The sequence below is a fragment of the Epinephelus lanceolatus genome, chromosome 21, assembly GCF_041903045.1.
Source record: "Epinephelus lanceolatus isolate andai-2023 chromosome 21, ASM4190304v1, whole genome shotgun sequence".
In the NCBI taxonomy this organism is placed as follows: Eukaryota; Metazoa; Chordata; class Actinopteri; order Perciformes; family Serranidae; genus Epinephelus; species Epinephelus lanceolatus.
This window is the reverse complement of record NC_135754.1, coordinates 38,231,294-38,244,085: the sequence shown is the minus strand read 5'-3', so window position 1 is coordinate 38,244,085 and position 12,792 is coordinate 38,231,294. Positions and strand designations below refer to the sequence as shown.

General features: G+C 42.2%; 1 protein-coding gene across 4 annotated transcripts in view; it reads right to left on the bottom strand.

The window, feature by feature from the left end:
• Window positions 1-12,792, bottom strand: part of fmnl1b (formin-like 1b) — a 56,949-nt gene that overhangs the window by 29,636 nt on the left and 14,521 nt on the right. For 2 of the 4 annotated variants that reach the window (XM_033612176.2, XM_033612175.2), the window contains exons 2-7: window positions 7,949-8,032; window positions 7,195-7,278; window positions 5,251-5,324; window positions 4,692-4,775; window positions 4,396-4,539; window positions 716-824 (exon numbers count right to left, since the gene is read on the bottom strand). In XM_033612176.2, coding sequence (XP_033468067.1) covers window positions 716-824; window positions 4,396-4,539; window positions 4,692-4,775; window positions 5,251-5,324; window positions 7,195-7,278; window positions 7,949-8,032 — 579 coding nt within the window. The remainder of the gene's footprint in view (window positions 1-715; window positions 825-4,395; window positions 4,540-4,691; window positions 4,776-5,250; window positions 5,325-7,194; window positions 7,279-7,948; window positions 8,033-12,792) is intronic. The other 2 variants (XM_033612179.2, XM_033612178.2) reach the window with 1 other exon arrangement.

Genomic DNA, 12,792 nt, shown 5'->3' with positions numbered 1-12,792 from the left:
CTGATGACGTCAGCACGCTGTCTGACTCTGTCGTCTGTGGACATTCCCATAGGAAAGTTGTAATAGAACTAGCACTGGCTCCCAGCGGCAGTGATGTGATTGGATCCAAATCCGTGTACTTCCATACTTCCACGACCAATGGCTGATTAGCTTTGCCTTACACCCGCCTACACCGGAATTGCTGTTCCCCAAATTATTGTACGTAGTACAACAGAAAAGGAAGCATTCAGTGCATCGCAAAAAGAGATTAAAATGGATATAACTTCATTTGATTCAGCTATATTGCAGAGCTGCAACGTCTCTGTTACATGTAACACACGTGCCGTACCTATGGCAACACCGTCACGTGGTCTGGATGTCCCCGCCCATTTCTATTACAAAACGAAAGACCAATGTCCCCAGACTCCCATTCTGAAGTAAGGGAGGCAGGTCACACAAGACTACGCTACACCCCTCGCTAGCAGACAGGTCACAACTTTGATCTCATAAATTTGACTTTGGATTTCACTTTTTAACTTAAAGATCTGCTCTGGAGGAATTTCTAAGAGCAATGTATAGACTCATACAGAAGTAATCCCTCTTAATCATCCCTTCACTTTTTTATTAACTTTTAATCCATGTTTTGTTTTGGCAGAAACAGGCTTCCATACATACCTGTCAAACATGACAAATGCATTAAAGGCCATGACAAAACAAAGATGGTGGTTTGAAGTACCTGATAGTTCATGATGGCACGTAAACACATGATGCAGAGATGAACGTCGTCTGTCTGGCTCACAACACGAGAGTTCCTCAGAGCTTTCCTGTTTTGGAGAGAGTTGAATCTGCAGGTGAGAAACGCTGCGGTTATGGCTCGGTCGTCCCTACACCTGCACTAAAATATGCATTTATTAACACTTAGTGGGTTTTGTTCTGCAGCAGAGTGGTGGCTGCAATGATTGGATGTGATTTGATCGTTTGATATTTATAATCCATACATCAATCATCATCTTCCAAATGACATCACAACAAAGTGCACAGAGAAGTTGTAGATCAGTGCAGATAAGAAGAGTTCAAACTGGTAACTTCCTCTTTGTCTGATGACAGGTTTTACTGTCGCTCAGACATTTCTCACATTCACACTCAAACAGGTTATTAACACACATGCAGTCAGAACAAGAAGACGCCGGACGATGACGAGAATGCAGACGCTCCAGACCAGAACGATTACATGTCTAAGAATGTGTGTGTGTGTGTGTGTGTGTGTTCATGTGTTACAGCTTCATAGCAGTGTGACATTTCCCCTGAATAAACCTGCAGAGTTCACATTCTGTTTGAAAACACAGCTGTCAGAGCTTATTAGATTATTGTCTGTCGGCTGTCAAGTTAAAACACAAAACTACGTGTCTTCCTCCGACGGTTCAGAACATCAAAGCTGTAAAACATGAAGATAACCTGACGTGACACGACAACTATAAATCAACCAAGGTGTGTCAGCACTATTAATATTATAATAATAATATAATTATAATAATAAAAACTGAGTTATGTTTTATTGTTTAATCATAACTTAATAAAACAATTAAAATATAATTATTTTTTTAATTTTTGTGTTTTAATTCTGCAGTATAATCTAATGTATATCAGCATTTTTTGTATCTTGATTGTGCTTTCAAAATTCCGTAATACAGTAATAAATATTTTGATGTGCTCACTTCACCCTTCAAAATGACATCCTGGTCTCAGTGTGTTGTTTAAATATGTTTTACTTTATCTTTATGACTCAAAGATGAAATAAAAATCAGCTTAACTCAACCTACTTAAATAAAGATAACAAATAAAGTTATATGTTTGAACTCTGTTTGACCACATGACATCATCAAAGATATCTGTATCAGTGTATGTGTGGATATCAGCCAAGTGTGTGTGTGTGTGTGTGTGTGTGTGTGTGTGTGTGTCAGTATTTAGATATCAAACGCAAACAGCTACAACTGTGTCATCTGTCAGACGATCAGGAATGTTTTGTCAGAAACTGTGTTTGCGTAAACTGAATTAAATCTGTGCAGCAGATGAAGGATTTCTGTGTGTGTGTGTGTGTGTGTGTGTGTGTGTGTGTGTGTGTGTGTGTGTGTGTGCATAATTCTGTGTTTTGTGAAATAGTGTACACACAAGTCTACAGCATGTGCACATGCAGGTAATATGAGCTAACTGTTGTATATTTTCAGTACAGTACGGGGCCATTTTCAAATAGTTTGGATTTACAAATTCCTCTTTGAGTTTTTACCGACACTACATGGCCAAAGTATGTGGACGACCCTGTTTACATACTGGAGTGTATTTTGGTCTGGACCTGTTTTTCATGGTTTGGATGGAGACGGAGTTCCAACGCTCCAACAGTTTGTGTTTGTCTCTTTCCTGTTTTAACATGATGACGTCCCCGTGCATAAAGCTAGCTCCAGTTTTCCCAGTTTGATGTGGAAGAAATTGACTGGCTGACCTCAACACCACCCAGCACCTTCGGGATGAAGTGGAACACTGACTATGAGCAAAACCTAATCACCCACCATCAGAGTTGGACCTGTTATAGCTGCAGACTAACGGCTCATTTGTGTTTAACAGATAAATATACCGACACAGACTGACCCCCAAATTCCACCAGATGCGTGTTGGTTGCGTCTGCGCTCCGGAACGGCACAGAGCAGATCGTGCGGGGCAGGAAGTCGTGCACAGACACAAAATAAAACATCTGGTTAATTTTCAAAATAAAATACACAGTGTTCACGGCGGATCATATTTCCCTGCACTACACCTTGAAAACGTCATAATGGGCAGAGGCAGGCCTGAAGTCAACAGGTCAGAGGTTTTCAGACGTCATTTCACCCCGTTGACACCATGGACGAGGAGATGTTAATCATGGAGGTGCACCCAGATGTCTTCCTACTACTCCTCTGGTTTTGTGGTTCTGTTTATAGAAACTACATCTTGTTATATCGCGCGATTATGTGTGAATTCGCGAGATCTCGTGGGTCCTCATGACTCCCGCTGTCCGGCGCAGCTGCACCACTCCACACAGCAAACGCAGCCAGTGGGTGTTGACGGACGGCGGAGCACGCAGCGGATAACCAGCACAGCCGTTCCGCAACGGACACGCATCCAGTGGAATTCCAGCGTGAGCCTTCTGTCTGTAGTCTGCGTTCACTTTGTCCATATTTGCACTTTCCTGAAAGCTTATGGATACAGACAAAATGGAGTAGTACTACCAGAGGTTGTGGAGGCAGTGTGGTGTAGTTTGAGTGAGATGTGTCCATAGGAGACTACGAAGACACTTTAGAAATGGTGGAACAAAATGAATCGATAATATAGTGAGAAAGAATTCACTGTCCACATGTCATGATGTATTCAATGCCCTCACAGATCACCGCCGTCTACAAAAGCAGCCTCGTTTGTTGTTGTCAGACTTTTAACTTTGCCCTCTAGTGCCATCCATTGGATGTGTCTGTGCTACCAAAAAGGACACGTGGAAGTGCGAGGGCAGCGATGGTCGTAAAGTTTGAAATGAACGGATCCGTTTTCGTTTGTAAAGGGAGAATAAATGAGCCACGGTTTTGGAAGGAGGTGTTTTAGAATCACACTTGGATGTTTTAAGCAAAAAACATGATCTATGATTCATGCTGCTGCTTTGCAACCAGCCTCCACCCCAGCTCCTCCTTTTCAGGCTGTGTCTGACTTATCAATGTCAATTCTGTTTGTCATTGATGCTGCTCTGTTCTGTTCCCAGGGGGTCTTTGCTGCTCTCCCTGCCTTAGGCTTTTCATGTAGGCTCGTGGAAGGGCAGAGAGGTTTGCTCTCTCTGCCTTCAGGCTTACCACATAGGCATGTGGAAGGGCAGTTTGCTGTCTTCACCTTAGGCTTTCTGTGTAGGCCCAAGGAGAGGCAGAGAGGTCCCAGAACAGAGCCATACCATCAAATATACTGCAAATTGTAATCAAGTTGTCTTTGACTAAATTGGTCCTGACTAAAGTATCTTTGGTGCAACTAATGACACCACAAACTGTTTGAAAACATTAGATATGGCTGTTTTCTTGCCACTCCCAATAAAAATGTGCTTAGTAAGCTGTAATGTAAATTACAAGCTGACGCCACACATAAGATCATAAGATCACAGTGTTATTTTGACTGAGTTTCTGCAGTTTGGTTGAATTTTGCATATTCTTGCCCTGTAGTTAGTTAGTAGTTTGCTTTTTTTGTTTACTACTGATGACTAAATTTAGACTGAATGGGTCCAGTAGTAGATCGTTAAACCCACATTATATCCCCCTACATATCCACACAGAAAGACAGATCTCAGCTGGGACATCATCTCCTCATCCTCACATGACTCACTCGCTCCCATCAGCCCACACTGACCGCCCGTACCTGACTGTGAAGGCCTTGCTGGCCTTAGAGGCACTGTGGGTCGGTGAGTTACTGGCACTTCTGCTCAGATCTTCCACTGACTTGTCCACAATTTTGCTTTTGTCTGTGGGCAGCGTGCCGTTGTCCAAAGTGTCCACATCGTGCCTGTGAATCACAGAATCAGAGTTTATTCTCATACAAATGTAGCCTGTGGTGGTTTGATACAGCTGTGACTGTGTGAGAGAGATAAGACGTGCATAGTTAAGACTTGACTGTTCCAGGAATGACAGATAATGGCGTTTCAAGCGGATACCTACGTGACAGCACTGTGTGCAAAGGACAGATAATCTACCAGAACATCTAAGCCTTGGTTTTCCTCATTCAGGAACTCCTCAGCCCAGCTGCAAGGAGACAACAGGTTTCAACTCAGTGACACAAAGTTAACACGAACATTTTAAGATTTCAAAACTACAAAATAAAGCACAAAAAGATGCACTTTAAACACAAAAATCACATGATGTCTTCTCCAACATCACCTGAGTTTGTTCTATTGAAATGTTCCAGAGCAACGTTCAGGTAAGATGTTAAAGTCTTAATTTAATGTGTGATTAATTTAATTGCAGAGGCAAAACTAATGTCTTCAAGAAGCTTTTTAAAGGGTTTTATATCAACTGGACACTAATGTTTTGTACATCCATGTAGACAAACACATTTGTCCTCTAAAGGAGATTTATTTTAGTACAGACTACTAAAAAAGTTTTATTTTAGGCTTTTGTCGAACTTGGCTCAGTTTTAATTTGTCTGATATAATCAGCTTCTCTCCTCTAACAATGGCTTGATCTGGACAAAGCCTCTGAGAATTGGTGTGAGACTCACCCGATGTAATTGGTCCTCAGGGAAATCTCCAACTCTCTCAGGATCTGAGTGGATTCTTGGACACGTCTCTTAAACTGAGAGGAAACATGCAGTGAAGTTAGGAAGTCAGAAAACACTTAATTATTCAGAAAATGCAAAAGTCAGAGCAGCTTGGACTTAATGAGCAATCACACTTCAAAGTTTCCTGCCAGCGAAACAAACAATAAATACTGTGAAGTCCTCTATGGTCATTTAGTAATCCATCCCATTCATAAATACGGTCTCAACTCCTGATTCCACTCAGTCACAATTCATAAACAGATTAAATGAAAGGAGGAAAATTAAAAAGTCTGGGCGAACGCTCTGACCAGGATATAAATCTACACACTGGTTTTATACTGTGTCGCCTGATTTTAACATTTTTACTGCGTCAGTTTTTCAACCAGACAGTTTTATACCTGCAGAGTGCTTTTTAACAATTACTAGAATGATTTGAACACTGCAGCGACACAAGAGGGAAACTGACTGTAGACTGAAACGAAGAGTGATCCAAGTTTGAGACGTACTACAGGTCAGATTCCTTAACAATAAATGTGTTTTGTGATTTATGCTTTAACGCTGTGACCCAAATCTAGATAGAACAGTTTTTTAATCAGTTTTGGGCAGTGGAAATGTAAATCTTACAAACAACAACCGCAACAAATAAAGAAAACAAATTCCTGGTGGATAAAATCAAAGTTAATTTAGATTTTTCAAAGGTCCAGTGGGAAGGATTCAGGGGCATCTATTAGCAGAAATGGTCTATAATATTCATAACTTAGTTTTCATTAGTTTATAATCACCTGAAACTAAGAATCCTTTTGTTTCCGTCACCTTAAAATAAGTATTTGTATCTACATACAGAGCAGGGCCTTGTCCAGGGAGACCACCATGTTGTTTCTACAGTAGCCTAGAATGGACAAACCGAACACTGGCTCTTGATAGGGCCATCTACGTTTTCATGTTGGCCTCCTACACCAGGGATACACAACTTGCTTTGCCTGAGGGCCACTTTTGCAAAAGGACCAAAGGCCAGGGGCCAGTCGCAGCAGCCCCACAGGTCAGGTGTATGCAGGGGCCGTACTGGGATTTGAGGACATGCAGGGCTTAGCCTGTGCCTCTGTCCGACCCGGTCTCACACCCATCGCATCAAATAGAGACGTTTGGTCGGTGGCTCATCTGGCGTCAGATACCGCCGCACAGAGGCACCCTTTAGTGGCGATATGAGACGCCCTGGGTCTCATATCGCCGATGCAATATGTTGTAGTACACTATGCAAATTTACTTTATATTGAAAACAGAAGTTCCTTTTTTAAAGAAATGACACATATACCGAGTGTAAACTGACACATCGTCCCTGAACGTCCAAAACTGACACGGGAGGGGTACCTAGCACACCATATTCTGAGGTGACAGGCCACTGACCATGCATCAGTAGTCTGACGAGATGAAAGTGAGAATGTGTTGCTCTGCCTTTGGGTCTGGGGGACCCACTTTATTTCAGGCTTCTGATTGACAAATATCATCTTTGCATGACTGGTAAACATTTATGGTTATATTGTCACCTGTTGGTTTGGTATGCTCTTCACAACTCTTCAGTTGTGTTTGTGCGTTTCATTTGGACAAAGACTTTTTTAAAACTGCGTTTGTGGTGGACAGATTTTTTTTTTTTTTTGACACTGAAGGAGGAAAAAAACCTGTTTTCAGAAATACCTGTGGTGAACTAAACCTTAATCTCTTACGAACATTTGTGTGAACAGATCTGACAAACAATTTGGTGTGCAGTCAAAACGCCGGCAGTGAAGACTACTGTTTTCATTCCCTGCCACAAAAAGGTAAAGAATTTTATCAACTACATTTTTCATATTTTAAAAATGCTTTTCTGAGATTATTTTTCACACCAAACGGCAACTTGCTGAGTTGTACCTTCCGACTGACTCCTCCATGATCCAGATGACTCTTCAGTTTCTCCAGATAAGCAGATGGTGGATTCTTCACTTGAAACCGCTCCTGAAGATTCAGAGAAACACACACACACACACACACACACACACACACACAGCTCTAATTATATTTGATTGCAGCACTGCAGAGAGAGGAGGGGGGCCCAGAGGGCAGAGCTCAGCCGGGTCTCTCAGGCAGTTTGATTACACAGCGTCTCTTATGCAAATGGAGTCGATCTGAACAAGAAATGGTTGTTACAGCTGTGCAGCAGTTTTATTCATACAGTCCAGCTGTAACACACACACACACACACACACACACACACACTCACTCACACACACACACACACACACACACACACACACACACACACACACCCCTTTAATCTCTTCTGCCTGTTATTGAAATCTGTCAGTGAGCGTTTACAGGGATCAAAGTTTAGCTGACTGAGTGTATGATGGTTACAGGTGTCCTCTGTCACTCTCCATTCATGTAGCAGGTTGTTATAGATCTTCCTGTGGTTACTACGGTGATGTACAATATTTATGAGCTTCCTCGTGTGTGTGTGTTTCTGATGTTTGGTATTCACATTGCATCAGTCACTGTATTGATTGCTCTACACTGCTTCTGCGTAGCACTGAACATAAAACATGTGACATTAATTGGCTTATTTTTCTTTAAGGAAACCAGAGGGAGGTGCAGGATGACAGGCGGTAAATCCAGAGCGCAGACCCACCTGGTCACAGATCAGGTCCCACTTCTTCTCATTGTCATACTGACTGAGGATCTTCACCTTGTCTGGAGGAAGATTCATCGTGTTCTGAAAACAGAGAGAGAAAGAAGAGAGTTTTGAGTAAAAAGGGCAAAATCTGTCTTATGGGAAATGTGTCCAGCTGAAAGGCAAACTGTCACAAAGATGTGTTAAAGTGATTTTCAAATGTACTGCAATATTTTCCGGTCCCGAAAAGAACAAAAATTGTCTTTGGCGTTACAACAGAAATGTTCCTTCAGCTTTCAAACCTCTGAGTGGACGTCTTATTGAGTGCGAGAACACTGGAAACTTTTCCTGGACAGACAACTTCCTGTTGGCAGTGGTGTTGAAAATAAAGTAGCACAGTTAGCAGATAACCTGAATAATGCTGACATTTGTAGATGCTGTTAATCTTCAATATGCTACGATCAGCTAACTCGGTAACACTCTATCTACTGTAGCCTGTAAACTGCTGTTAGCAGTGTACTTTCCTTCAGTGGTGCAACACAAGACACAATGACATCACCTGGGAAGCTAATTATGTCTCAAGTTGCTGTCAGCTGTTTGTCAGTGTCACGGTGAGCCAATAACAGATCTACCACCACTCGACCACCACTTCAGGTCAACTACATGATTTGATCGGGTGAATGCACAGAACATCTTTAGTTACATATGCTGTGTTTCCACTGTACGGTGCAGCTCAACTTGACTTGATCTGTTTTGGTTTCCATCAGCACAAGTTGTGGATAGTACCTGGTAGCTGTTCTGGTACCACCTCAGTCGGTTGACGATACAACACTGCAGACCACTGATTGGTCAGAGAGAATCACCACTAACATGACACCAGACATCCTGCACAACACCGCCATTTTTAAAGGGGAACTTTTTTTTTTTTTTTTCAACCTGGGCCCTATGTTCAGATCTCCTTTTGTCTAAATGAGTGATAGGATGTTCAATATGTGACATGTCTCCAGTATGAAGCTAGGGCTGACCTGCCTGCAGCCCGTGAGCGCGCGCTATATTAAATAATAGGGCACTCAGACAGCGTCAAACAACGTCAAAATACGTCCACTAAAAGTGCATTTTTTTCACACAGATAGGCTCAGATTATTAGTATGTTGTCAGATAATTATACTAACAATCCGAGCCTATCTGTGTGAAAAAAATGCACTTTTAGTGGACGTATTTTGACGTTGTTTGACGCTGTCTGAGTGCCCTATTATTTAATATAGCGCGCGCTCACGGGCTGCAGGCAGGTCAGCCCTAGCTTCATACTGGAGACATGTCACATATTGAACATCCTATCACTCATTTAGACAAAAGCAGATCGGAACATAGGGCCCAGGTTGAAAACAACATTAGTTCCCCTTTAAATAGCCAAGCTACCATCAATAGCAACTGCAGCCTTTTTTATTCACTCTATCCAGATTTAAAATGGCAGCTCACAAAACACTAGTTCTGGTCCAGTTGAGATGATCCTCTGTTTGGTTGCAGATGACAGGATTTGGCGAGTTTCGTGTTCAGCCCTTTCTCAAATACCCACACACTGTCACGCCCTGCAGCGTGTCACATCACCACCAAAGGCACCTTTAAGCATCTTTATGAGATGCACCAAGCTTTCAGCTAACTCCAGTGTAAACCCATCTGCAGAACTTGACACTGAGAGCAACTCACGTAAAGGAAAGAGGAAGAGAGCTTGAGCAGGGCAGGACGGAGGGGAGGTGGACGGGTCAAACAGCACAAGACTTTCATCCAGGGGACCACAGTCTGTGTCCCGTGTGAAACCAGAGGTCAGTATTTTTTTTTAACATAAGGTCATGTAATTTCTGTACAATCATCGCGCACTGACTTCACTCGTGACGTATTTTCAACACATTACATTATTGTTATGTAACAAATGTTCTTATCTTGACCCAAAACATGACCTTTGTTGCTTAAACCCAACTGTGACCGTTTCACAACATGAGCCATGTGTTACAACAGAGTGCTCCAGGGATGATGTTGTTTTGTAGGCCGACGTAGAAGTCAGCATTGAAATCTGCAATATTAAAAAATAACTGAACAGTTTTAAAGTCATTCAGTCCTTCATTACACTACCTTTGAAATAAGCACAAATTCAATCATAGATTTTTATGAAGCAACATTTACATGTTTTTTACTTTTTTAAGTAACAGCTTCAAAAGCCTATTTACGACATACATCATAGGTTACACTCTGTGAAAACATCAACAAATATCTCCTTCAAACAACTGAATTCATTTTTTTCATTTTTTTCCCAAAAAAACTACATTTTACAAGATTACACTAAACACATCATGAGAACGTTATAATTTCCCTCAGCATAATACTCATTTTTACTGAACAGAGCTTGAACGCATCATAATGTAACTCAATGCCACCTCTGTAAGCTGTTAGTTGCTGCCATGGGCTGCTAACAGCTAATGTTAACCTGCTCTCCTCCTGCTGACGCCCTGCTTTTAGCCTGCGCAAAATTGATGTGACACAACAGAAAAACATTGGCCACTGCCACCACCTTATTTGCCAACAGGCCGATGACAGTCAACAAGGCGAATGATACATTGGTGCATCCCTATTTAACACAAAAAAAAATGGGGCCCTGTAACTTTACAAAGTAAACACGTGTGTACTGTAGAAGAAAAAAATCAACTTGCATTTTTCTGTAAATATCTATAACAAAGTGTTCGTAGGCATACATACCAAAACAACAGTCAGCATGCATCTCAAAACCACTAACCTGCACTAATCTATATTCTCAGTATTACTTATGGCAGGACTAGTTATGGTCATCTGAATGATCCACAGACACAGGTGAAGTGCTGTAGCTACAAACTCCAGGTAACCCTCAAACTCAGCAACTCCGTCCTACAAACAATGACGGTAAACAAGCACAGTGGTCCCTGAACACACCACTACAGAGTGCTCTTCAATAACGCACAGCTCCAGTGTCAATAATTTCATTGTCACTCTGAGTCACTGGTCCAGTGCTGAGTCACTGTGTGAGTCAGAAGCCACTGGTCATACTCAGCGCTGTGTTGATGTTGCAAGTCTGCAAATCTGTTGCCACAACACAGTAACAGTTGTGTTGCTGATGATGCGTCGCGGTGTGACTCACCACCTCCTCATAAACTGTAAAAAGACTCAAAATATCAACTACAGATTAAACAGGTTGCTTTGTGTGTTTCATCTCTGGATGTGATGTCAGAATTTGTTTCGAAAAACCTGAGCTGATGCTGCTTTCTGATCAGAACAAACACTGTGGTGCATCAGCTGATGTGGTCGAAGACAACTCTGTTTATGTGGATGATTAAAAACAAAAACCCGCCGATAAGGACGAGTTTCGTCCTTGGTGTTCTTCACAAAGTTTCTAAGAAGTCCTGATGAAAGATTCTCACTACACACACACTTCACACCCATTGTGGTGTCCCATATAACAAACAGATTCCAGCACACAGACGCATCAGCTGTACTAATTATAACCCACACACACACATATGAAACTGGGCTAGTCGACAGGAGACACCCACTCAAGGACGACATGCAGTCAGCTATCTCCTCGCTTTGCTTAAATGCTACATTTCCTCCTCATCTCTTATCTGTTCCTCCTCTCTGCCGCCCTCACACCTCCAGCTCTCGTCTTTGCTGAGCGGCTCAAGAGGTTGGTGAGAGCGAGGAGTCATCGACACCGACTCAGTCTGCTGACGAGTGTCCAGCAGTGCTTACGTATCTCTGATCTGATGCATGCTTTACCTCCGGGCCGGGAGATAAGCTCCAGCTGAACCACAGAACCAAATCTGACTTTTGTTCTTTTATAATATCAGATCAAGTACAATTCTTGGAGATAAGTAATGAAACACACAGAAAGCTGCTGTGTAGACATCATGTGTGCCCGGCTGAAAAACAGGGACACAGCAAATTCCAAACAGCCCAGTGAATCAATGCTGTTGAGAGGCTGGATGTGAATCTGATAAATCAGGCCTGATGAATGGAGCTGCTGGGTCAATATGTGCTGGTTTATATTTGACCTGCTGGATCACAGAAACACAACCTTAGTTTACTCTGGTGCTCTGACAGAAAGGGTTTAACTACACTGAACAAATATTCAAAAGCAACACTTTTGTTTTTGCTCCCATTTTTCATGAGATGAAATAAAGATCTCAGATGTTTTGATGCACACAAAAGACTTTTCTCTCCAATACTGGACACAAATGTGTTGATATGAGAAAGGATCAGTGCTCAGTGATCAAGGCTTAACTATACAAACCAGTGAGCAGTAATAACTAACATGTCTTTGGAGTCATCAGGTGCGAACCTCCTTTCACCAGTGTTTCATCTAGTTGGTCCCACGACACCTCCAGGAGGCTAGACAGTGATCTCTGGCGTCCCAGAGACACTCCCCTAATGCCAGGTCTCACTGCTCCCCGCACCAACCCAACAACCTCCTTTACCTTACTTACACATGGCTTTCTCAGCCCAAACAGCACTGCCACCTTCAACAAACCCAGGCTCCATTTATGCAAGCTCCAGGTAGAGACAGTGCTGATACTACCTTTCCTAGCACATTCACCATACTCTATTTCACACGCTACATAGCATAACTCCAATATAAGCTAAAGTTAAAGGAGATAGATAAACTCACAGGCTTTCTCAGCCCAAACAGTACTGCCACCTTCAACAAACCCAGGCTAAAGTATGTTTTCTTTAGCGTGTAATCACCTGTAAATAAGGATCGTTGTGTGTTTTCATTACCTTAAAATGAGCTGTTTATATCTACATAAGCAGCAGGTCCTTGTCTACAGAGATCGCCATGT